The sequence below is a fragment of the Sander vitreus genome, chromosome 5, assembly GCF_031162955.1.
Source record: "Sander vitreus isolate 19-12246 chromosome 5, sanVit1, whole genome shotgun sequence".
NCBI classification, from domain to species: domain Eukaryota; kingdom Metazoa; phylum Chordata; class Actinopteri; order Perciformes; family Percidae; genus Sander; species Sander vitreus.
Genome location: NC_135859.1, coordinates 33,607,606 through 33,633,245, shown reverse-complemented (window position 1 = coordinate 33,633,245; position 25,640 = coordinate 33,607,606). Strand labels below are relative to the sequence as shown.

Below are 25,640 nucleotides of genomic sequence, written 5' to 3'. Positions count from 1 at the left end.
TTATTTTAGGTTTTTCGCTGTGTCAATGGAAATACTATCACCAAAACCCACACATTTCCACACTTGAAGCCTTAGCCTCTTATTTTTAGCTCCAGAAACAAAATTAAAAACATGCCATGTTCACAGATCCTCACTGAATTGTTGAAATAAATCACGGTTATTAAGTCAAGACCTTTTTTTTTTTTCTTTTTTTTTTAAGAGCGGTTGTTAGACGAGAGCGAGTCAGTCCTCTCGTGGCGTAGCCTGTATTTGAACTATGACTCCTGGATGTTAAGGTCTCTCACTTGACTTTGGGCACAGTATCTCTCCTATAACTTGATACAGGCCCGAGATGAAAGCTACAGAAGATCCGGAACTGCCTGATTAATTCAAAACAGATCGAAGAGAAAGTCACATCTGGCAAAGAAGCAATTCAACGCAGACGGTTAATTCAACGCAGACGGTTTAGATGCAGATAGTTCCTTTTTGACTCAGCTTATTATATGCAGAAAAAATGATTAGTCAGAGAACAGCAAACATGTTTGGTTTGGGTGTGTTTGAATTTGTGCATAAATCTTTGGCGCACTGATATCAATGGATTTTCCATGAGAACCAAAAACATGATTGTCTTATATACAGATGTGTTTGGTTGTGTGTTGTGCCCATGCACATTTGAAAAAAAAAAATGAAATTCACATATGCTTGCTACTCTGTACACCTGGACTTGAAAGCTGACTTTCACAAATAAACAAAGACCACAAAATGAGCCAACTGAAACCCTCCCGCAGACAACAAAAGACGCCGATTTCCAGGAACGCAGGGGAGGGGCAGAGGCTGGACACTACTGTATAATCCCCAAAGCCTGATGTTTGGAGCGCAGTTGTAGCGAAGGACATTGTTCTTTCATAAACAATACAGAGAGTACAACTCTGAGAAAGAGAGAGAGAGAGAGAGAGAGAGAGAGAGAGAGAGAGAAGCAGTACACTGTAAACAGACAGAAATAGTCAGCGTTCCCATCAGGCTAAACAGGAAACCCAGCCAATTAGATGTTTATTCAGAACCCAGATTCAGAGGTCAGGGGTTGTGGAGAGAGCATTTCCCGGACAGCCATCAGACAGATGGAGCAGTGTCTGAAGGCAGGTGACAGCCGAGGCATATGAGAGTACATCGCTTCATCACAAAGTACACAAAGGTTAACAGAGATTTATAAGCAAAGAAGATGAGTAGCTTCTTAATCATAAAAGCCCACCCCACTCGGAGGCCCGGAGGACATTTACGAACGGCTATAGACAGTGTCCCTGGAGTTTGCTGCTGGCTGTGCCTGTGCTGAACGTCATCCGTTTGTTTGAGTGTTGTACATCCAGGGTTTCCCCCAGAAGAGTTGTTTAGCCCGGTGGCGAGTGTCTTTTTTTTCTGACGAGGGCCCAGCTGGGGCCATCACAGACTGATGGCAACAGTTATGTAGAGCCCAATAGTTGTTGCGATAACGGAATCATGGATGGAATTGCGAAATTGAGAATTTAAAAAAGCTATGAGACAGATTCCTGACATTATCCAACTTTAAGTCAGTGCTAAAAGCTTTGTAAATATGACTATGCCTATGTTTCCAACCCCACTGTAACTTTAGTTTAAAGGAACATGCTGACTTATTGGGACTTTAGCTTATTCACCGTAACCCCAGAGTTAGATAAGTCCATACATACTGTCTGTCTGAAGCACCCACCACTAGCCTAGTTTAGCACAGATCCTGGAGGTAACCGGCTCCATCTAGCCTACTGCTCCCAATAAGTGACAAAATAACGCCAACATTTTCCTGCAAAGCACTGCTACTTGGGCGTTGTTACTCTCTGCTCCTCACCACAGGGCTTCTCAGGTGCTGCGAGTAAATCACTCCAACCAAGTAGCAGAAGTAGCAGTGCTTCGCCTTTCTGAGAATATAGTTCCCAGTTTGTATTTGGTTAGAAGATGGCTGTGTCTCATGTGACCTTGTTAATTGTACACACTGTGAATATACAAATCACAACATGTAAATAGGAAACTGTTGGCATTATTTTGTCAGTTATTGGGAGCAGTAGGCTAGTTGGAGCCGGTTATCTCCAGGATCTGTGCTAAGCTAGGCTAGCGGTGGGGGCGTCAGACAGAGTTACGACATGCACGGAGATGAGAAGGGTATGTATGGACTTATCTAACTCTGGGGGCTATGGTGAATAAGCTAAAGTCCCAATAAGTCAGCGTGTTCCTTTAAATAATTCCCAGTGGCTTAGGCCTGGTGGGCCACCAGACTTGCAATGCAATGAGGGAAACCCTGACATCTTATTTTACTGTATTTAAAGGGCAACTACTGTTTTTTTTCAACCTGGAATGTATTTTCCTATGATTTTGTGTCTAAGTGACTGATAGGAACAACAATCTTTGAAACTGGTCCAGTATTAAGCGTGAACACTATAACCGGCAGCCACAGACCGGGCTGCAATGTAACCCTATGGGGCAAAATGGCTTTTCATAGATTTATTTAATAATAATTATAATAAGTTTATTTTACGATGCTAAAATTACTGTTTATTCACAAGCACTTTTGTGACGATAAATACAAGCTGAACAATTGCCCTATTAACTTACATTGTAGCTTGTTTCTCCGCTGCCGTCTCGCTTAATACTGGACCAATGTCAACGATTGTTGTTCCCATCAGTCACTTAGACAGAAAAACATAGGAACATAGAGTCCTGGTTGAAAAAAACAGTAGTTACCCTTTAAGGTACTTACGTAGACCATATGAATGGTTTAAGTGGATGGCTGTTTATGTGAGTATACATGTTTGGGGGCATATGTGTAATTATGTATATTTATTATATTTTTTATAGGGCTATACTTTCTATCTTTTTCGCTGCTGAGGCCTCACTGTACACCAGCGCCTTCTCTTCCCTCGGCATAAGTGACAGGTCAGATGGCAGAATGAGTTAATGTGCTTTTAAGTGCAATTTGCTGTATGGTACATAACTCAGTCCAGACTATGGATGGGATCCCTCATTCACTTAACTCTTTCAGACCACAAAGGCCTCTAAGAAATCAGAAGGGCTAATTGAATCCTTTTAATCTACATGAAAAAAAAAACAAAAAACAACAACAACAAAGAAACAGGGCCACATGTCAGGCTCCAGCATCCCATTTCATCTAATTCATTTACATGAAGACCCAAAAGCAAGGAGGTCATATGAAAAGAGCCAGGTCAAACAGAAGCAAAGACATCAGCCCTTCTCTTGTGGTGTGTACTCATAGTCGAGGGGTACACTCAGTACAACAACAGTAGACATGGATATCACATATATATATATATATATATATATATATATATATATATATATATATATACCACCACTTAGTGTTTCGGCAGAGGGGAAACACAATCTAACAGGATAGTAAGAATGGCTAAAAAATAATAATTGGTGCCTCACAATGCTTAATGCTGAAAGCCATGGGCTTAAATTTCATCTAACAGCTGGCAGGGGGACATTAAACTAACATTTCTTAATAGCAATTATTGAAGCGGACAGAAATGATGTGTCTAGTTTTGGAACTCCAGTTAGTAGGCTGGCAAAGCTATTTTGGTCACTTTAAACATCGGATGAAGTGATTCTTTTCTCTAATACAGATGATGCTGAACTCAGAACTGAGACTCCTAGCAAGCAAGCTAACTAACTAGCCAGCCGTCCACTGAATTAGTAAAGTCTAACAACTTAAAGTTCATTTACACACTCTTGTCATAGCGTGGAAAAGCACAGTGCTCTGTTAGCTGTGCCAAGAGAAATCTCAATCATTCCTAATCTTGCAGAGACAGCGAGTGTAGGGTTTAAGTAAGGAGATAACATAGGCACAGGCTAATTATTGCTAACTAAAATGCTAGTTAACATTAGTAATTAAACTTAAACAGCTAATGTAAGTCGAAACCGGTAATTTCTCTACTGTGCAACAGAAAGTTGTGTGGTTATGACACATTCGTTAGCCTATTTTTTACAAAAACGTCTGCTACGGGGCCATAACGTGAGATACAAGGTAATGGAGCCTTTTATACATTGTTGTGTTTCTTTAGAAATAAACAATGGACAAATAGAGTCTTTAAATACTTCCAGATGTAAAGTTATTCGCTGTCAAAGTGACGCCAAAAATGAATGGGAGTCAATGGAATGCTAACGGAAGGTGATGGCTTGTTAGCCTCAGAATCTCCCCATAGGTGGTACGCTTTCGGATGCTCGCTACCCCTTGAGAAAACCAAGCAGTGGACCAAACCACTGTGAGGCAAGGGAGGGGTGACTTAAAATGTTTCTAAACTTCAAACGCATTTTTTTGCCCAGTTTGCGTTTGTACTGTTTTACTACTTACACAATTATTTGAAGTATCTACTATTTACAATACACAGCGTCGTTTAATGATATTTTTGTGGGAGGAGGGTGGGGGGGGCAACCATTAGATGGGGTGGGTCCTGATCCCCAGAACCCTCCGCGATTTCCACCTATGCGTAGAGCAAACAGCCTCGTTAAGGACTCCACTCATCCCTCTCATGGTAAGTTCCCACTCATGCAGATACAGAAGTATCAGATCTAGGACTACTCAGCTGTTAAACTGCTTCTTTCCCACGGCAATCAGACTGAGAATGTGACGGGCACATAAGAGACTGTGACTCTAAAATATTTTATTAAAACTACTTATTTTATTCCATTGGAACATAATCTTAGTTGATTTATTAAGTGTTTTTATTTACGAGTTTTTAATATTAAAGTCTTGTGTCTTCCACTGATTTATTTACTGACTGGTGGATGTGTGAAACACAATTTAGTTTTTATGTGGAGCATTAAAATGACAAATAAGGGAATCTTGAATCTATTAAATTATATTAGGTCATAAAAATCCTCAACATTTTATGGTTGAAAGTTATCGTGCTCAAGGAAAAGTTGTGTTGTATCGTTGCAGGGTGCTGCAAGGAGAAAACCTTGTACATTTTATATTTTTGTGCAAATTTTCATAATTACCTGTGCCCAAAAAATCCACTCCAAATAGTTCAACTATGGCAGGCAGATATTTAAAAAAAAACATCTGCTTGATTAATTATGGCCCACGCTTTATAAAATTAGTTGACTTAGGTTAATTCCATGGAGCTCACCCACACATTTCTGAATGACTTTTGGTCTCTATAATAAAAAGTTATGATCAGGAGAGAAATAGAAAAAGATCAAAATCAATTTGAAATTGTGTTTTACTACAGAAGTTCAAAGTATAACGCGATCTTTTAACATGCCATATATCCAAAGTACCCTGATAGAAAAAAAAGCACGTCCCTTTAACCCAGATGTTGGCAGAGATATGCTGCTGTCTATGCAAACTCTAAGGAACATATTGTAAGAAATACAATGTTTTTTTGTGGTCATTTCAATTCATTATTTATAAAATAAAAAAGTATGACTGCCACTGGTATGCTTGATGTGTGAGTATCAAGTGTTCGCTCATGGTTTCCTTGGTGCGTGACAGAGTGTGAAAAAGTAAAAACCATACAAAGAGTCTTGTCTAGTTAACCGCAGCCGCTCCTCCCTGCACCGTGCCACTCACTTTGTTGGTTAGCTCAATTTGCTTCCTAAACCCACAAAGCCTTTGAGGGCCACACAGGGGCGTGACAGCATGTCGCAAATTGTATTTCCTCACTGATTTACTTCCGCTATTCCTCCCCAACTGGAAGGCAGTCTGGCTGTAACATACTGCCTCCGTTCTGGGTAAAGGCCTGATGAGTGTGTCTGCACATATATTTACCTGCGTTATGTTGTAAACTGGAACTGTTTGTCAAAAGCTGCATGCTTCCTACAGCTGCTTTGGGTTTTGGGTCATTGTCAACAACCAATCATTTTCACTGAGGAATTGTCTCTGTGGTGGAGCTGGGGAAGGCCTGCTGTGCGGTGTATGACACCAACACACAGAAAGCAGCTGAACAGAGTTCTTTCAGCTTTCCAGATCGCAACCTGGTGCAGAGGGACAGCGAGGGGAAACCGTCCTGTCCTAACCGCAGCTAGAATGCTGCAAACCCCAAACTCAACAGGATGTCCTGTTTGCAGTCAGTAACCACTGAAGGTTTGGTGTTAATATCTTTGCACCCTGGCTTCATCCCATCTCTCTACTAGACAACACTTAAATCTTGTGGGGAAAGCACATACAGGAAATACTCCATCTTGGTTTAGCATTTAGTCTAGCCCAGGACATGAATGAGATGCATTTGAGTAAAAAGCGCTGATGCCAATTGGCCTCTGTTGCCCTTTAAATATTCAGGCATGCTGGACTCAGACAGTGAGCTCTATGTAGCTGCAGGCCTCTACAGCAAACCACAAACAGAGTAAGAATCTTACAGAGGGATTCATATTTAATAAGAATTCATCTGCAGGCTAAGCTGCCTGCTCTCATTACCTATGTATTACCCTTTTAAAAATGTTCATTTTGATTACAGAGCTTTTCTGCAGCAACTGTGGAGTAAGGTCTGGCTACACCACAGATACATTCTGGGATACGAGAAAAAAGGGTTGGGGGCGCTCCGGGTTGTTTGCATTTCTTAAAACCAATCACACTCGTCGAGGCTTCTCAGGTGCTGCGAGCTAATCACTCCGCCCAAGTAGCAGAAGTAGCAGTGCTTCGCCTTCTGAGAATATAGTTCCCAGTATGTATACGGTTAGAAGATGTCTGTGTCTCATGTGACCTTGTTATTTGTACACGCTGTGAATATACAAATCACAACATGTAAATAGGAACATGTTGACGTTATTTTGTCACTTATTGGGAACAGTAGGCTAGATGGAGCCGGTTACCTCCAGGATCAGACAGAGTTACAACACGCACGGAGATGAGAAGGGTATGTATGGACTTATCTAACAATAATAAGCTAAAGTCCCAATAAGTCGCCGTGTTCCTTTAAACTAGCTGGATACATGGTTAAACATAATTTGCTCTTACCAGTGAATCGCCTTGTGTACTTCATCCGCATCAATCCCACCAATTGGTCCCAAAACATCCCAGTGAGAGAGTACATGCCGTTAAAATATTCTTTATTAATCTTTACAATCATTCACCGAAAGAACCAAGCAGGCCTGCTTTATTGCACGATCCAAATTTTCTTTAAAAAACTTGCCATTTTCAGGGTGTAGCTCGCTAGCTCGAAGTTTGTTGTTGTTTCCCGAAGCGAAGGGATTTTAAGAACGGCAACTGACACAGAGAGCGGAAAGGGAGGGGCAAAGCCTGACATCCGGCGTGATGTCAGGCTTTATCCTGTAAAAGTACCATGGTTGATCCAGACCAATCATTAATGAAAGAGCGTGAAGAGTGCTGATTAGACGCTCGGCCTCATGTCCCACCCCCCGGGTGTTGATCAAGCTTTCCAAAGCCAACAGAGACAGCGTAATAAAGAGAGGCAAAACAACCCGACGGGCCACTGTGTAAACATCATTTAACTTTGGATAGGTCTCTTACCCTCAAGGACCACACGCGAGGTGAAAGACAAGAACCCTTGAAAGAGATTGGTAACGTGCCATAAGTCCAGTCTCAATTTGGAGACCAATGGGAGCCAGATAATGAGAGTGATTTTCAATGAGAGTCTCAGAGCTTCATTATTGAATAAAGCCTGCTTTAATTAGCATGCTGACTTGATAATCCACGCGCTGGTCTGTGTCACAGCAGTGCTTAAGTTCATATAAATACAAGAAAATGATTTTGCCTTGAGGGAATTTTCCTTAGAGGTAATTAAATTCTGCTGAAAGCAATACGATTATCCACTTTAACAGCACGGCATTGTGTGAGCACTTTAATTTGTGTATGTTACAGCCGAGAACATTCTATACAAAAAACGTCAGTGTGTTTTACTGCATTTTCCCTCTTTGCTTTCCATTTGAGAAGCTTTCTGCTTGCCAGAAGTATATTGGCAGTTCACAGAGGAGAACTAAGTGGACATGGCAGCATTTCTCTTTATATACACATCACACACATTGTACTCGGAGAAATGAGGACAGACGTAGTGGATCAACAAAATATTGTGGTTGAACCACAAAGATGGATTAGCAACAGTGTTACTTAATTTGTCTGTTACCAGGTTTTCCTAGGCCGCTTACTCCATCCAAATGCCAGATTGAATAGATCAGAAGCCATTATAGCATTACACTGCAGGTTAACCTCAGTGACACCGAGCTGGCCTCCATCAAAGAGTCTCCTTTCAGAGACAGTTATGAATGTCAGTGGGAAGGGATAATAGAGCTCAACAGTGACCGCCCACTTTTTGAACAGCTCTGGTTCCGGAAGTGATTTTTTTTTTCCCATTCAATATCTCCATTGACGCTTCATTGAATACTTATACAAAGAGTTTTAAGCCTAGAAACAAACCAACCAGCTACAAGAAGAATCGTGACCATAAAACATTTGATTCCGGCGCTAAAGAACAAAAAAAAAGCAAAAATGTAAAGATGCAACACTGTGTAGAGAAATGATCATAGATTACAAAAAAAACTAAAGTGTGGAACTATTCTCTTTTTTTTAATCCTCTGTGTCCTCCTTGATTTGAGGGATAAACGCTACTAGCAACTGCGTATAGGAAGGGTGGGGGTGGTGCACGATAACCGAAGGCTTTACTTAGAATTCCTCATGGGGGCGACATTAACTACGCATTATAGCTTTAAAGGAACACGCCGACTTATTGGGATTTTAGCTTATTCACCGTAACCCCCAGAGTAAGACAAGTCGATACATAGCTTTCTCGTGTCCGTGCGTGTTGTAACGCTGTCTGACGGTTCTACCGGTAGCCTAGCCTAGCACAGAACCTGCAGGTAACTGGTTCCAACTAGCCTACTGCTCGAATAAGTGACAAAAATAACACCAACATGTTCCTATTTACATGTTGTGATTTGTATAGTCACAGCGTGTACAAAAAAAACAACGTAACATGAGACACAGCCATCTTCTAACCGTAAACAAACCGGGAACTATATTCTCGGAAAGGCTTGCTGCAAAGCAAATCACTCCGCCCCAGTAGCAGAGTTGGAACCAGTTACCTGCAGGTTCTGTGCTAGGCTAAGCTACCGGTGGAACCGTCAGACAGCGTTACAACACGCACGGACACAAGAAGGGTATGTATGGACTTGTCTTACTCTGGGGGTTACGGTGAATAAGCTAAAGTCCCAGTAAGTCGGCGTGTTCCTTTAATGTTAGAAAAATACTTGTGGCTTCTACAGGAGCAGAAATTTTGGTTTCCAACTTCGTAGCTCGTGATCAGTCTACCATGGATGGTTTAGACATCATATAGCTATATCCTTATGAAGAAAATAAATGGGATTTTTACTACTGGAACCACAACGTTAAGCTCCATAAGATCATTGATTAATTTAATTAAACATTGTTTGAGTTAAAGGAATAGTTCGACATCTTGGTAAAATATGCTTATTCACAGCCAAGAAATAGTCTTGCACATAAGTCCTCATCCATTAAATCCACAAATTGTATACTTGGGTTTTGTACGGATCAAACAAATGAGTTACAACGTGTGCAGTTAAGTAGAGTGCTTTAGAGGTGCTGCTGGGAGGATTATGTTATATGGACCGAGCCAGGCTAGCTGATTCTAGTTCTGAAAACTTAAGCTAAACTAAGATAAACATAAGCTGTCACATATGATAGAATCAAATTATATACAAAATAATTGGGTATGGGGTCAAATACATCACATATGATATGCAATATACATATATTTGACCTAAATCTGGAAGTAAGCTAAATGAGTGTAGCCTACAATAAAAAAAAGTGTATTCACACTGAGTTACAAGATCAATTGTATGCAACTTCTGAAGGTTTCAATGGTAGACAGTGGTCTAACACACACACACACACACACACACACACACACACACACACACACACACACACACACACACACACACACACACACACACACACACACACACACACACACACCCACCCTTGCTGAGCCGGGCCTCCTGTGGCGACAGACCTGCAGCAGTAATTAGTCTGTGGACCTTCATTAGTGGCCGAGAATTCTGGGTCATGACATGTCACAGGATGTGTGTGTATGTGTGGGTGTCACACAGTAGGTTTGTATTCATGGTGCATGCCTTTTGATGCAAGTTTTCACAATGCACTAACTAAAGACTTCCAGCAAATCAGCATACATTTAGTTACACATTTTTAAACAAATAGGCATTTGGACTTGTAGGTAAAGCACAGGTGTGACTAATAACGATGGCTCCGTTCTATTCAAGTGTCCCAGTAAACCATGACACTGTGAAACTGAAACATGCAACTAAAAGGATTTAAGCCATCATTAGTTTTATTAGTTACAATTGTGCTGTGATTTGTCAAAATGTGTTCTGTGAAAAAAGGCCTTTTGTTTCGCAAACTCACATGTTCATACAGAAAGCATCCTGTTTTGGTTACTTCATTTCAATGTCACTTTAACGTACCACTTACCTCGTAACTTGTCTTTAATTGCTCTTGTGTGGTCCATTTACTTTGACTCTTTTACTAGTTGTATATACCTCTTATTATGTAGTATTAGTATGTATTATTTAGTCTCATAATGTGTAGACTAAATATAGGTTTTTCTGAAATTGTTAACTGTGAAAAGAAAGTTTCTTTTCATCTAAAATTGTGTCCTGTTTCATTATAGTTGGTTTTCACTTAGTTCAGTGGCGTTTATGTATTTGGCAGCCTGTGCATGTAATCCAAAGGCAAGAAGTAATCTGCAGTTTAATTTAGATGGAAGATAACATGTTTTGGGTAAAGTGTTTAATTTAGTCTCCGATGTCTGAGGTTTGGCCAGACTAGGTTTGGTTATTTTTTTGGTGTTTATAGTTTTGGAAAAGTAAATTGTCATTTCAGGAAATGTGCGTAAGCGCCGCAGGCTGTGATAAAAAATAAAACTGTGGAAATATCGTGGCAAATCTGTGCCAAACAACCCCAATATAATGAATCTGATCCAGATGGTTTGATTTTCGCTTGGATTGTATATTACAGATTTGCTACTGTTCTGGCTGTGCATGACTGTTAGATTCTTCATTCATTTTATGGCATGAACAGGATCAAATGAAATTACATTTTCAGTGACTTTTTTGTTGTTTTTGTGTTAGGCTTGAAAAGCCTGCGTCAGTTGAAACCAACCAAGTCTCTCAGTCCCTCTCTTACTAATGGACACTTTTGCAGAGACAAGAAGTGGAAGGTTGAAGGAGGAGGAACGAACGAGAGCATAAGCAGAGAGATCTCTCAGACTGGGAGGTGGCTGTGTCATCTTTGTTACAATAAGTACTTTATAAGAGGCCTCCAGACTGTGCTGCACTATTCAGAGCTGGGGTGCATCCAAATAGCTTAACCCTTTCGTTGTAAAAAGACGGAGAGCCACCTAAGCCAGCGGTCCCTGGAGCCCCTTGCACCCTGAGCCTGTCCTCAGAGAGTCACGCCACTGAGTGCAACAGAGAGACTAAATGCCCTCGAGCACAACAGGCACTTTAGCAACAAATGCATGTCAAGATGTGAATGTGCCCATTGTGCCCGGCCCACCACAGGGCTTGTAGCAGCCACCATGGGAACGTTGCCAAGCTACAAGCCCCATTTACCGCCTGTCATGGAAAGGAGCATCCATGTAATTGCAAGTAAAAAAATGTTTTTTTGTGAAATCATTTTTGTGAATCCTGATTGGAGTTATTTAGTCATCAAAGAGGAAGACAAGAGTGAGAGAAGCCACATTAAGGACCGGGACAGATTCTTGTCATACGTGGTGAAGTGACAAATAAATGAGTTTGATGATTAATAGTGAATATATGTGGAGAATCTTGCAGTACTCTACTACTACTCTACTCTAACTACTATTATCATACTTTTTCTGCCTTGAGGATAGATATGAAGAATGAGCTCCTGCATTCGATATGTGCAACCACTTATTATAGAGTACGCTGCATTGTGCTTGGGTTACCAGGCTGGGCCAGGGAGTATGGCTTTGTGGTTTGTGGCTATTTGTGTGTGTGTGTGTGTGTGTGTGTGTGTGTGTGTGTGTGTGTGAGAGAGAGTGTGTGACCTATCAGATTTATTTATATGGAAAGTGTGTATGTTTAACTCAATGTGTGTGTGTGTGTGTGTGTGTGTGTGTGTGTGTGTGTGTGTGTGTGTGTGTGTGTGTGTGTGTGTGTGTGTGTGTGTGTGTGTGTGTGTGTGTGTGTGTGTGTGTGTGTGTGTGTGTGTGTGTGTGTATGTGTGTGTGTGTGTGTGTGCGCATAAGTGGTCCAAAAGCTACTAGTCTAAAATTAAAATCTGGGTTTTTGAAATGTCTCTAATTAGAGAGGGGAGGACTGAAGCCTATTTTGAGAGCTGTGGCCATGCACGCCCTTCCCATATGTGTGTGTGTGCACAGCCTCACACACAAACACCTACAAACACACACACACACACACACACACACACACACACACAATTGTACGCATCTCTACCCACCATCTAACTCTCTGCAAGTATTCGCATTGATAGATGTAGATATATGTTACTGTAGGTGAATATAATATTATATACTTGGAGTAAATCTGAAAAACACAAGAGTGATCAAAAAGTAATGTAAGAGTACTCCGATTACATTAGTGGGCTCTTAAAATCCAGTATTTGACTGCACTATTGTCATGGATTAGTTCTTAAGAGAAAGCACATCAGAAACTGACACACACACACACACACACACACACACACACACACACACACACACACACACACACACACACACACACACACACACACACACACACTATTCATTGAGTTCTGCTAACAGGAACCGTCCATGAAATGTGTTTCTTGTACAGTTTACTGAAGCTGGACAACCCGTGAACTTTAAAGACGTAAACACGTAGCTGCTATGAATATTAACAGCAGTTAAAAATACCGCCGCCTTACTGTAGAGCTGCAATAAATTATTGTAATATTTAGAGTCAAAGACAAGTCAAGACAAACCAAATTGGAAAGTTTATGGCTGCAGAGCAGGAACACAATAGTCAGTTTAATCACTGTCTAAAGTGTTTTTACACATTTAATGAGACAATTTAGTGAATTTAGCCTTTTCAGACAGCGAGTGGAATGCCTGGCTAACATTGTCTCATTGTTCTGTCTTATAACCAGCCTCTGTTTTCTGCTCCTGAGCAAAGACTGATGGGAAAATCAGGCTGCTTTTACAAAAGAGTTGGCTACAATCTTTCTGCTCCAGATACTCTCACGGTGTCTTTAGAGGCATCTGTGAGAAGGTTGTGTTTTTGTTTGTAGCTTTTTCTTTCTGCGTGACCGGCCTCAGTGTATTGAGAATCACAATCAGTGCTCACATTACAATCCTCGTTACTGCACGTCAAGCCGTTTTGACACCAGCATTTCACAGAATGTATTAAACAATATGGTAGACCAACATGCCTTCCAAAGATTGACTTGATTTCAGCTGAAGGAATAATTCATACTGTATCTGTAAACAGTGGTTTACTCCATCAATGCGGATTTTAATAAAAGCTTATTGCTTTATTTCACAACTGGCTCTTTCCCTTTGATTTGGGCTGTAAACCAACTCATATTTACAAGAGAAGCAATGGATAAAATAACGGTTGTGACAGATTATTAATATCTTGTGGTTCTGTGTTACAGTGATGGCATACTCAACCTTCAAATGGTTTGGTGGGAGGATTGAGAAATTCTGAAGATGATTTGAACACACTGAACACATTACTCCACTCCTCAAATGACTGCACTGGCTCCCTGTCCAATACCGTATTGACTTTAAGATTCTTCTTCTCACCTTCAAAGCCCTCCATAATCTCGCCCCTCCATACCTCTCTGAACTCCTTCAGCCCTACACTCCATACCGAAGTCTCCGATTCCTCCTCTTCCCCACTGCTTTTTACTCCTTTTGCCAGCCTGTCCACAATGGGGTTTAGAGCCTTCAGCCATTCTGCCCCTCGCTTTTGGAACTCCCTCCCACGATCCATCCGTACCATAGAGTCTCTGCCCACCTTTAAAACCTCCCTCAAAACCCACCTGTTCCGAAAGGCCTACCCCACATGACTCCACTCTTCATCAAAATCATGGGTAGATTGCTTTCTTTTACTTTTCTATCTCAATCTTTTAAATGTGTTTGTTTTAATTTAATTCTATTTGCCTTTTTAACTGTCTTTTTGCTTGTTTTAAAGGAACATGCCGACTCATTGGGACTTTAGCTTATTCACCGTATCCCCCAGAGTTAGATAAGTCCATACATACCCTTCTCATCTCCGTGCGTGTCGTAACTCTGTCTGACCGCCGCTAGCTAACCTAGCTTAGCACAGATCCTGGAGGTAACCGGCTCCAACTAGCCTACTGCTCCCAGTAAGTGACGAAATAACGCCAACATTTTCCTATTTACATGTTGTGATTTGTATAGTCACAGCGTGTACAAATAACAAGGTCACATGAGACACAGTCATCTTCTAACCGTAAATAAACTGGGAACTATATTCTCAGAAGGCGAAGCACTGCTACTTCTGGTACTTGGGCGGAGTGATTTGCTTGCAGCACCTGAGAAGCCCCGTGGTGAGGAGCAGAGAGTAACAACGGTGTTTTTTCATGTGTTGTGCTAATCACTCTGCCCAAGTAGCAGTGCTTCGCAATATAAGAGTGGTTTTGATTTTTTCATCTAACTCTTGGCAAAAAAGCAAATAAAGCATTTTCCCCCAAAATGTCAAACTATAGAGGGTAAAGTGAAACCAAAACTTCTGAGTTCTGTTCCAAACCTCATTCAAAATCCAGTTTACTTTTGTAATAATGCAAATAAATTTCAAACCTGCCTCGGAACATAACCTAGATAAACAGTAATAAAAATCTAATAACACTGATTACTCAATATTTCTGTCTTTAGCGGCCTTTATCAAACACCGTTTCCCAAAAACGCGAGACTTTTGAGGGTTGTGAGTAAACGTCACAACTGTAATAACAGCGGGACAGGATGGTGTAGACATTTTAGGACGGCAGAGAGTACACCTAAAAAGTTGGAAAAGTGATGTACGTAATGGCGCAAGTACCTGTTACATTTTCATGGGAGTTGTAGTTTTTTAGGCTGACAAAGTAATTGCTGTTTGTAGGTTTTACATTCTAATAGCAAATACTGTGGATGCCAATTTAAAATCCTACAAGAATCCAACTTAAAGTCCTAAAATATGGATATTAATCTCAAGAGAACATGGTTCACCCTTTTTTTTCCCAGAAAAACAGATTAAGGAAAAGCAGAATAAGATGACTGCTCTTGTTCAGTCTTTGCTTCTAATTGCTGTTATAATAATTGTACGCATCTCTACCCACCATCTAACTCTCTGCAAGTATCCAAATTGATAGATGTAGATATATGTTATTGGTGAATATAATAATATATACTTGGAAAATCTGAAAAACAAAAGGGTGATCAAAAAGTAATTTAAGAGTACTTGAAATCCAGTATTTGACTGCACTATTGTCATGGATTAGTTCTCAAGAGAAAGCACATCAGAAACTAACACACTAACACACGCACACGCACACACACACACACACACACACACACACGCACACACTGAAGCCACAGGCATTCCCACTACAGACCCCCATTATCTCTGTCTGTATCCATGTGTTGTGGACCCAGAGCAGGAACTTTGGGGGCCGCTGTGGTCAGACGCAGGCCGGGAGAGGGAAGTTAGCGCTGGCAAAGAAAAGTCGAAGTCAGGCATTTTGGGAGTAAGATAAGAAGAGAGCGATTTGAAAGGAAAAACTAAAATAACAAAAGCCACTCGGGGGTATGAGATTACTGTGACAACACATCTCTCTGTTTCTGCCAGGTTTTGAAATATGGCAGCCTTTTAAGCAACAAACACAACGAGGTGATAAGTGAAATACACATTCATCATCCAAACGGGCGGGCAGCTACAGTACAGTGTGTGGAGAGTGGTGGAAGAAGTATTCAGATCCCTTACTTCAGTGAAAGTACTACTACCACACTGTAAAAATACTCTGTTGTAAGTAAGAGTCCTGCATTGAAAATGTTATTCAAGTAAAATGATGTAAGTATAATCAGGGAAAATTTTACTTACTGTTAAGTATTAAAAGTAAAAGTATTCAGAAAAATGAGAGATGTTTCTGATCCCAGTATCGGAAAAGCCTCTGATACTGCCTAAAATGCTGGCATCGGTAAGTACAGTAAGTTAATGCACCGATCCGATACCACTTAATTTATCCCTGCAGAAAATCTACTGTAAAGTAGTTTATTTTTGTTTGTTTTCTGTTATGAGACTTTTACTCACCGTCTTTTACTAGATAGTAAAAGAAAGTTCTATGGCGTTCATTGTTCGTGTTTGTTCATGTTTCACAAAAGGCTCAACCTGACCCAGGCCATACAACAAAGGAGGGATAGTAGTATACAGCTGTTAAAACACAAGAAAATATATGACACACTGGTAACGGATCGGTACTCGGTATCGGCCGATACGCAACCTCAGATATCGGAACCGGTATCAGGAAGCAAAAAATGGTATCGGACCATCTCTAAGAGAAAAACCCACATTTTAGAATGTGGAAACGATCAAAACAGTTCTGTCAATCAATAAGTGTTTAACCGTCTAATCATTTCAGCTGTGCTGTAGGCCTATACATTGTGTTAGTTTAATTTATAACAAAACATTGCTTCGTATTTTATAAACTACATGTGTTTGTGCAAAAATCTTAATGTGTAACGTAACTAGTAACTAAAGCTGTCAGATGAATGTAGTGGAGTAAAAAGTACAATATTTCTCTCTGAAATGTAGCGGAGTAGAAGTAGAAAGTGGCATGAAATGAAAAGACTCAAGTAAAGTACCTCAAATTTGTACTTAAAGGTGCCCTGCCACACGTATTTCATTACTTTGTGGTAATGTCTGAAGTTCTACCATGGACTCTGTAACATTTTTTGTGGAAGAAATACCATGATTACCTTGTTTCAAGCCATTCTAGCGTGGTATAGAAAGCCTGCAGGAAGACTCAGCTCGATTTGTGCCAGTTCTCATTAATATTCAACGAGCTAAGCTACTTGACTCTGATTGGCTAACAGCTAGCCAATGAGAGCCTGGCTATCAGTATACTTTACCCAGCGCAACTGGGCGAACTCCTGAATAGTAATGAGCTCTAAGTACTAAGTACTTAGTTACATTCCACCACTGTGTGTGGAGATGTCCCACTCCGGTCATGTTCCCTTGACCTCAGAGGGCACAATAAACCCCGGGGCCTGTGTGGCATTGGCAGGTGCTGCAGCTGAGTATGGAGCTCTGAGTATCCAGTGTCAGGCCTTTGTTTGCTTTTTTGATTTATTGCTGACCACTGCCCCACCTAACATGTGCGGAGGAGAGGCCGCTCCCCCTCCTCTCAACACCTTTCTCTACATAAATAAACCCCACCACTGAAGGAATGCCAGGGCTCCAACGCTCTCCCCGCTATTGGAATTCTCGCCCGCCGATAAGATGTCTGTTTGGGATGTTTCATCGACACACTCCCATCTCCACACATACTGACTCAGACCCAACATAAACCACCGACACATCTGCTGGGCCCCTTTGGTGTCCGTCCGCACATGGGCCACAAGTAAGAGACCGAAGATGTGACTCAGAAAATAAAACGATGATTAAAGGGAACGTGTTTTCATACTGTAGCCAATCGATTATACTCATGAGGTGAGTTGCCTTTGAGTGAACAGAGACACAGAAGACTCATCAAACTCAGTAAACGATTACAGACAGACAGTGTGAGCACCAAACCAAAAGTTAATACAGAGAAAACTGACAAATGGGGGGATGATTGTAAAAACAAGGCTGTCCTCTCTATCAAAATCTCAGGACCATGGATGTATAATAAAACCTGGATACAGCGTTCGAGGAGGAGCCTCGTTCATTCCTATGAGAGTTGCTCAGTGGCGCATGAAGCCATCATGGAGCTAAAAATGACCCGAATGATCGGCACTACTTCCGAAATTTGCGGCCCAAAGAGCAGGCACACTAGAGGCCAGTTTAGCGCTCCGCTAACTTGCTCTTCTAAACTTTCCAAATGTTATCGGACCAAATGGATCAAATTCTGAGAGTGAAACGAGTCATTTTACGGGGGTTGTGACACTCATAAATATTATCCACTGATTTACAGACGTCTCTTTCTCCATGTAAGTCTGTGGGGAAAAGTCTTTTTGGGCCAGAGGGCATCACATGAAGGGATGGGAGTTGCAATTCCACTGTTTGTCCACTATGTTCAATTTGCTTCAAAGCCTGGCGCACTTCCTGCGGGCCTCGTTAGGACGCCTTAAATAAGCACATTCAACCTCCAAACTTCTCCAGTGGCAGATTAAACTTGCGTGGCTACATTAGACTTAGATATGCTTTAAAAACATTCTCAGGAATCATATTGTTGTTTTGAGGTTCCCAAATAACCTCATCAAACATGCTGAAGGAATAGTTTGACATTTTGCTATCTTGCTGAGAAGATTACTACTCTCATGTCTGGTTTTAATCTTCTCGTCTGAGTAAAGGCAAAAAAAAGCAAATAAGCGCATGAACTTTTGCTTTAAAGATACAGATAGCTTTATTTACCCCCGAAGGGCAATTCAGTTTCTACAGTCCACCGAAACGTATATACACATTCATACTAGAAGTGTTGAAATTAATCAAATAATCGATGCATTGAATCGTGGACATGGACGATGCTGCATCGATAATCGGCTGGCCCATAATTGATTATTTCTGTTTACAATTTAATGTAGGCCTAACAACCTTTCTGTTTCCATATTCTGGTATGTTTTGCACATTCAGGAAGTTCCATGTGCTCAGTGCTGTAGTTTTATGTATCCAATTTATTTAGTATTAGAGCACTGCAGAATGTTTTGTTTTTGAAGCTTGAAAAGCTATTAATTAAATATCCTATATGGCTTTAATAGAAAAATGTATTTGACGCATCGTGATGCATCGAGATATCGAATCGAAGACATGATAATCGTAATCGAATCGGGAGATCAGTGAAGATTCACACCTCTAATTCATACTGCCATACTGCTAATGACAGAAGGAGCACAATAAAAAGTCATATGGGAAAGTGCGAGATCCAGAAGCGAAGTATACAACAAGAAAAATATTTGAAATAAGAACTGAATAAAGACTATAAAGAGCAAGCTTGTTCAGCAACCTCCCCAGTATAAACTGGAACCTTTACAACTGTTCTTTTACAACGGTGACCCCGTACTGATAAAGATATCACTGACCTAGTTGGAATATTTTCATCTTGAACCCCTGACTACCAGCCAACTCTACCAGCCAACTCTGACATAGCTACTGGGATCAAGTGCAACCGCGCAAGGAGCAACTGTCTTGCATGGCAGCTGCCTTGGGTGAGGGGGCATCAGGCCAAGGATGGGCATGCTCAACCCCCAACCACCCCCCACCCCCACCCTGAGCATCTGTGCCCACTCATTCAGGCTGGCACCCACTGAGCCAAAGCCATCAGTCACTGACAACGATGACAACAAAATACGCCGAGCGAGGATCACGGTTTTGACTTGGGTAGAACCCACAACCTCTGAGACACCAGCGAGTTCACACATAGACTGCCACTGTACATTCTCTTCATTTGTCTGTTATCCATTAAAACATTCAAACAAACACAGCTGCCACCACACAGCGCTGAGAAAGGAATTACTGCATTGTGTGTTCACGGGGGGTATAGGCTGAATGTGTATGATATGTATCCAATCAGGCTGTTCTCATGAACCATTCGTACATATATACAAAATGTAATGTTTCGGATTCATATGTATACCACACATTTATTTCTGTATGCACCACATTGATGGCTGCTGTATAAGAGCGTGGAATAAGGAAGTCGGAGTGGATCGTTGGGTCCTAAGGCACAGGGCTTTCAAGAAGGGAGTGGAGTTCATGTCCTGGAAGAAGACTTTCCCACAGGAAACGGGTTTTCGTGTCTCGGGGGTACAGTACTAGGATACTTAAGGGGGCCGGTGATTTAACCCAAATCACAATCTTTTTTTTAGTCTGGCTTTGCCAGACCTACCTCCACAGCTCTGCGGAGGAGGGTCTGGCTAGTCGACAGCATTCGGGGATGGGAGAAAAACGTGCTCTGGTTTATTGGCATTTCTTTAAACCAATCACAATCGTCTTGGGCGGCGCTAAGCTCCGCGCGGAGCCGCTGCAAAATAGCCTCGGGAGGAACTTGCTTTGGTGGAACATGTGTACGTTCAAAAGTTGTTTCAGTCGTGCGAGGGAAAACTCAGATTGGACAGATAGTCTAGCTAGCTGTCTGGATTTACCCTGCAGAGATCTGAGGAGCAGTTAACCATAGTCCTCACAAATCCACCAGAGGTTAGAACACCAACACACCTGCAGCACCGGAGCAATCCCGGAAGTGGATATAGACTCTAGAATAGACTACAGAATCTGTTTTCTAATCGTATCTAGTCGTTTTCTTGCCTTTACTTAATTGTCGTTGCACAACGGTCACCTTTTGTCGGCTCAACTTAACTGCAACGGCTGCTTAAGCAACCGGGGCCTTGTGGTGCTCTGTACCCGGCTCACAGTTTGGGGCGCATGATATATCGACTCAATATCGTTATCGCAATATCACGTTGCGCAATATTATATCAAAAGTGTTGCGATAATAATGCAATATTTTGTTTATTTTGTGGAGCGCTGCGTCCCGTCCGTTGGCTGTGTGGCTTAGTTGTGTTTGATTTAGATCTTGAAACGCTGTAATGATCATCATTTCATTGGTCAGTTACCGTGCCACTTGCCTATGTCAGTGCACGTCAGCGCACGGGTCCACTACGTGACAAACCCTATGGAGCGTACCACGTGACGTGTGTGCATATTTCGACAGAGTGACAGTTAGTGAAGAAATAGATAGAGACAACCAAACGGAACGAATCAGAGAAACAAAAGAAAAGTTGTGTCCTGTTCTCTTTATTTATTTATTTATTTATTTTATACTGTACCACCAGTAAAACATGTCCTGTTCTGTAGACATGGTCCTTATTTATTTATTCATGTTGGACCAGTCCAATATGTCTGTTGAAATAACCCTTGTGTTGTAAGAAAATTTGTTTAATTTGTTATGAATCTATTTTGATGCGTTTTCCCATAACGTTTGTAATTTTACATATGTTTAAAAATATCGAAATTAATATCGATATCGCAATATTCATAATCGATATCGCAATATCACGTTTTGGCAACCCTACTCACAGTCACCTTTTCTTGAATTTAACTGTAACGATCGCTCACTGTCATGTGACCAGTCGTCACGCGACCGGCCAACGTTCGCTGTTATTTTGTAAGGATATGATACAAATTGTTGTGCATACGTTTTCCTACAAGAATGCGTTGATCCATTTATTTCATCACCAGTATAACAAATGTTCTTATTTCACAAAGAAAACTCTAATATTAATAGAGACATGGAGCTTTGGAAGTGAGGCTATGTCGCTGTACTGCTGCTGCCGCCGCCGCCTCCTCCCTCTCACCCGAGTGTCGAAGATCTGTTGGTCAGGGGCTGGGGAGTTTTCAGTCTCCAGGGGCACATCCCTCTGAACCGCCTGCCAAGCTTCTCCTCTCCCTCCTCCATCCTCTCTCCCGCTCTGCTCTCTTTCTTTGTTCCCCTCTTGGTTCCCTCTTCCCACTTCTTCTACTCCTCATGCTCAACTTTCTACCCTCACTTCAGCCCCTTTCCGACTTCCCGCATTTATTCCTTCTTTCCCCCTATCAACGACGGCACTTTTCGCTTTCACACTCTTCTCTATTTTCTCCCTCTTTTACCCTTCCGCTCCTCTTCCTCTCCCAGTGATCCAGCTCCTTTTGCAGCCGTGCATAATTAGGCCTAAACACAAGCCTGCATGCGCAGGCTCACATCTGGAAGGAGTTTGGACATGGCAGTTTCCTACCAAGACGACTAAATATTTAGGTTGAGAGTTACTGTGTGTGGATGAACTCATGATAGAGGGGGTGGGAAGGGTAGAAAAACGGGGAGCTAAAGAAGATAAAGAAAAAGAGGGAAAGTGGGAGACAAGAAGACTGGAGCGCATGGCAGACTGCTGACAATAGCTTGATGCATCATTAAACTAGTGATAAGTGTGAATTTATAGAAATGGTACAGTGTATAATCTGACACGCAGTAATGTAATCAAACAGACGAGCCAAAAGGAGAAGATGATACTATTTAATAATCAGGGCGACTGGTTGCTCCTCTATGGCTGGCAGGAACAACAAACAGCCAACTAATAGTTTTAATAAACAAATCCCCATTGGGATTTCCCATGAGGCTGAGGGGCTTCAGCTGGAATGTTCACAGGGGCCAGCTGTTATGCATTACACGTAGCAGCCAGCCCCCGGAAGCCCTGGGCCTGGTGTCCTCCAGCCCTAGCCTGCTCAGCATGGAGGAGAGCATTCCTCCAGACTGCCCCAGGAGAGAGGGCTGCGGGGCTGGCTGTCAGGCCGTCCCATGTGAGGATGGACCGAGGCGGCGTAGTGCACGGGGAAAGCTCCCCTGCTGCACCTGGGATACTGTCTGCAGTCCCTGACCGGACTGAGGAATGTCAGGAATAACACGAATACCAACACAACTTCTTACATTCCACATCTGGAGCTAATGTCGTGATGGGAGCATGGGCGCATTAAGGAGCTCACCGAATCTTCAGGAAAATAAATTTTCTTTCCAGACACCAGAGTTCCTCGGGAAAGGTAAAAGGGCGGATTATGGGTGGAATTGTTTGCTCCTCGTACACGGCATCGTAAAAAAAAAAAAAAAGTGTAACAGAATGCTAAAACATCTGTACAAAAACAACTCAACCAAAATTAGTAGATGCGGGGACAGAAGATTATCTTCAATCACCTCGACCACTGTCACCCTAAACCTTTTTTTCCCCCCTATGGTTTCCAGCAATGTGTTCCCCAGATGTTTATTCTGCTTTTATTAAGCAAGAAACATAAGGCCCTATAAATGGACTGCTGGCTGGCTTTAGCTCTCCTGGGGCACAAATCCACTTACTTTACCTCATATGCTCGCTGCGGTGGGGTAGGTGAACATGTTTTTTTTTTGGTTTTTTTACTGTACCCATGTGCAGCTAGCATTTCTCCCACTGGGTCAGAGTACAGAGACAGTAATGTACTGTGGGAACAAGCGACGACTTCAGAAAGTCTGAGCAGCTGTAGAAGAAAGTGAACAAAAACACAACCCAAAAATGTCTCACTGATAGATTGGTAGTCCATCCGTCATTAAAGATAAAGTTTTGGCCCATGAGGTGGCCCCTTTCAAGTTTTGCACAACTACAAATAACTAACTGTAATTAAAAAAAGATCACACTAAAGTGGCCCAGAATCATAGCTGTCCTGTTCTCACCAAATAGTCTCTGTGTTTTCTTTCCGGGGATTGTGAGACAGGGTGTTAACCCACCAGTAAAGCACAGAGTCTGATATAAAATACTCAAAATGTGTTTCTGTTTATTCCACTTTTTGCAAACCCAAGTCAGCTGGACCATGTGCACAGGGTGGTGGTGGTGGAGGGAGAAAGAGGGAGCTGAGCTCGGAGCTGCCTGCTGGGTCCGAGTTAAATTTAAAGTGACAGAGTTGTGTCAAAGAGGCAGGGCAGGATGATGGCTACAGTCAGCCTGCCCTCTCACTGATCGTCTTAATGCCTCACAGCCCTCCACTACAGAGCTAAACTAGATCAAGATGTAAACTTCTGACCTAACAAGCCTTATTACTCCTCAATATAGTTAAACCTAAGGTCATGGGTTCAGAGTCATGGGTGTGTGGGCCTGATGCAAGCATTGTACCCTCACTTTGTTTTTGTCATATGGACTCAACTCAACACTCACCAGTTACATCCTATAGAAACACTGTGGATTAGAGCTAAGGATTATTTTCATCGCCGTTTAGTCTGTTGATTACTTTCTCGATTAATCGATGAGTTGTTTGGTCTATAAAATGTCAGAAAATGGAGAAAAATGTCAATCAGTGTTTTTCCAAGATGACATCCTCAAATGTCTTGTTTGGTCCACAAACCGTTTCCTGTCACAGAGGAGTGAAGAAACTAGAAAATATTCACATTTAACAAGGAATCAGAGAACTTGACTCAAACCGATTAATCGATCATCAAAACAGTTGCCGATTACTTTAACAGCTGACAACTTATCGATTAATCGATTGATCTTTGCAGCTCTGCTGTGGATCCTCGGCCAATTATAGTTCACACTTACTGTAAAACTCTCTGGCAAATTTCCTTATAAAACAAAACCTTTAAGGGATACATAATACCAAATGACATGACACCATATTGTAAGGTCACCGTGTGATGTCACCACTCAGTGCCACACACAACAGGATGATCATGACACAGTGATACAGCATTAGTTCACACTAGGGCAGCACAATATATCGGGGTTTTTTTAATCATCATCGCGATATCAACGGGCGCAATAACCATATTGCGAAAAACTGCGACATGTCGCGAAAGACACTCCGAGTTTTTGGTGTTAGTTGAAAGAAAATATCAGCAGAAAACTGCCCTTTATAATGTAACTGTCATTCTTTTTTTTAGTGGTGACTTTTGTATTCAATTCAATGTTCAATTTGTTCAACAAAAGGATGTTGGAAATGATTTACTTTCATTTGTTTTAAAATCATAAAGCAGTTTGTTGTATTTTAGCAGAATACTGAAAGCAGCAGAACTGAGTACACTGTAACATCTGTTTATGTCAAGTAAAATCGTAATCGCGATATTCAACAACTTCATCGCATATGCACATTTTCCTCATATCGTGCAGCCCTAGAACTTCACACTGTTCCAACTCACAGAGTGACGGTCCTGTTGGGCAGCAGGCTGGCATCCGGAGGTTCAGTCAGCTCCTCTTTGCTGCAGCTGACCCGTCGCCCCAACACCTGCACACCGTGCCCTTTGGAGCGCTCCTCTGTGCAGCTGCAGCCGCCGGTGGAGGCGAGCAACCCGGGACAGGCTCGGCTCGGCTCGGGGCCGGACAGCAGCAGCAGCAGCAGCAGCATCAGTACCAGACGCCCCGGCAGCAGAGGGATGCCAACGCCGGGCGTGAACATTGTCCTTCGGCTGGATCTCACCTCAGCTGCACCCCCGCCACCAGTCATCCCATATCTCCACCATGGAGCTTTCAGAGCGTGGAAGGGAGCGCACGAGGAGACCAAATGATCTTGAATGAAGTCTTGAATGAATGGTTAAACTTAGAGATCCTCCGCTCAACAATGGACACGCATCATCCGGTCATTTCAGAAAATATTCAGCACTCAGCACTTCCTAAGAGCGTGCCGTTATGTCACGGCAGCCCGGGCGCACCACTCCCTGTGGTCCAAACCGAAGAATCAATTCAATGGATGTATGAGTCCATCCAAATGTCTTCCTCATCTACAAAAAGGCGCAGTAGTCTGACTCTAAAAGTCGCTGGTTGTGTTTAATTACCTTGAGAGATTTACATCCCTTTGGGAGTTTCCAGATTACCGTTATCTCCCACTCTTAAAGTTAATCCAGGGGTGGATGAGATTCACGACAGTGCAGTCACATCCAGATCATCTACAGTATATGAAGAAGT

At 42.0% G+C, this 25,640-nt stretch overlaps 1 protein-coding gene across 2 annotated transcripts in view; it reads right to left on the bottom strand.

Annotated features, from left to right (window-relative positions):
* Positions 1 to 25,640, bottom strand: part of adgra2 (adhesion G protein-coupled receptor A2) — a 63,639-nt gene extending 37,999 nt beyond the window's left edge. For both annotated transcript variants that reach the window (XM_078251566.1, XM_078251567.1), the window contains exon 1: positions 24,878 to 25,640. In XM_078251566.1, the coding sequence (XP_078107692.1) occupies positions 24,878 to 25,182 (305 nt within the window). In that variant the 5' untranslated portion in view covers positions 25,183 to 25,640. The remainder of the gene's footprint in view (positions 1 to 24,877) is intronic.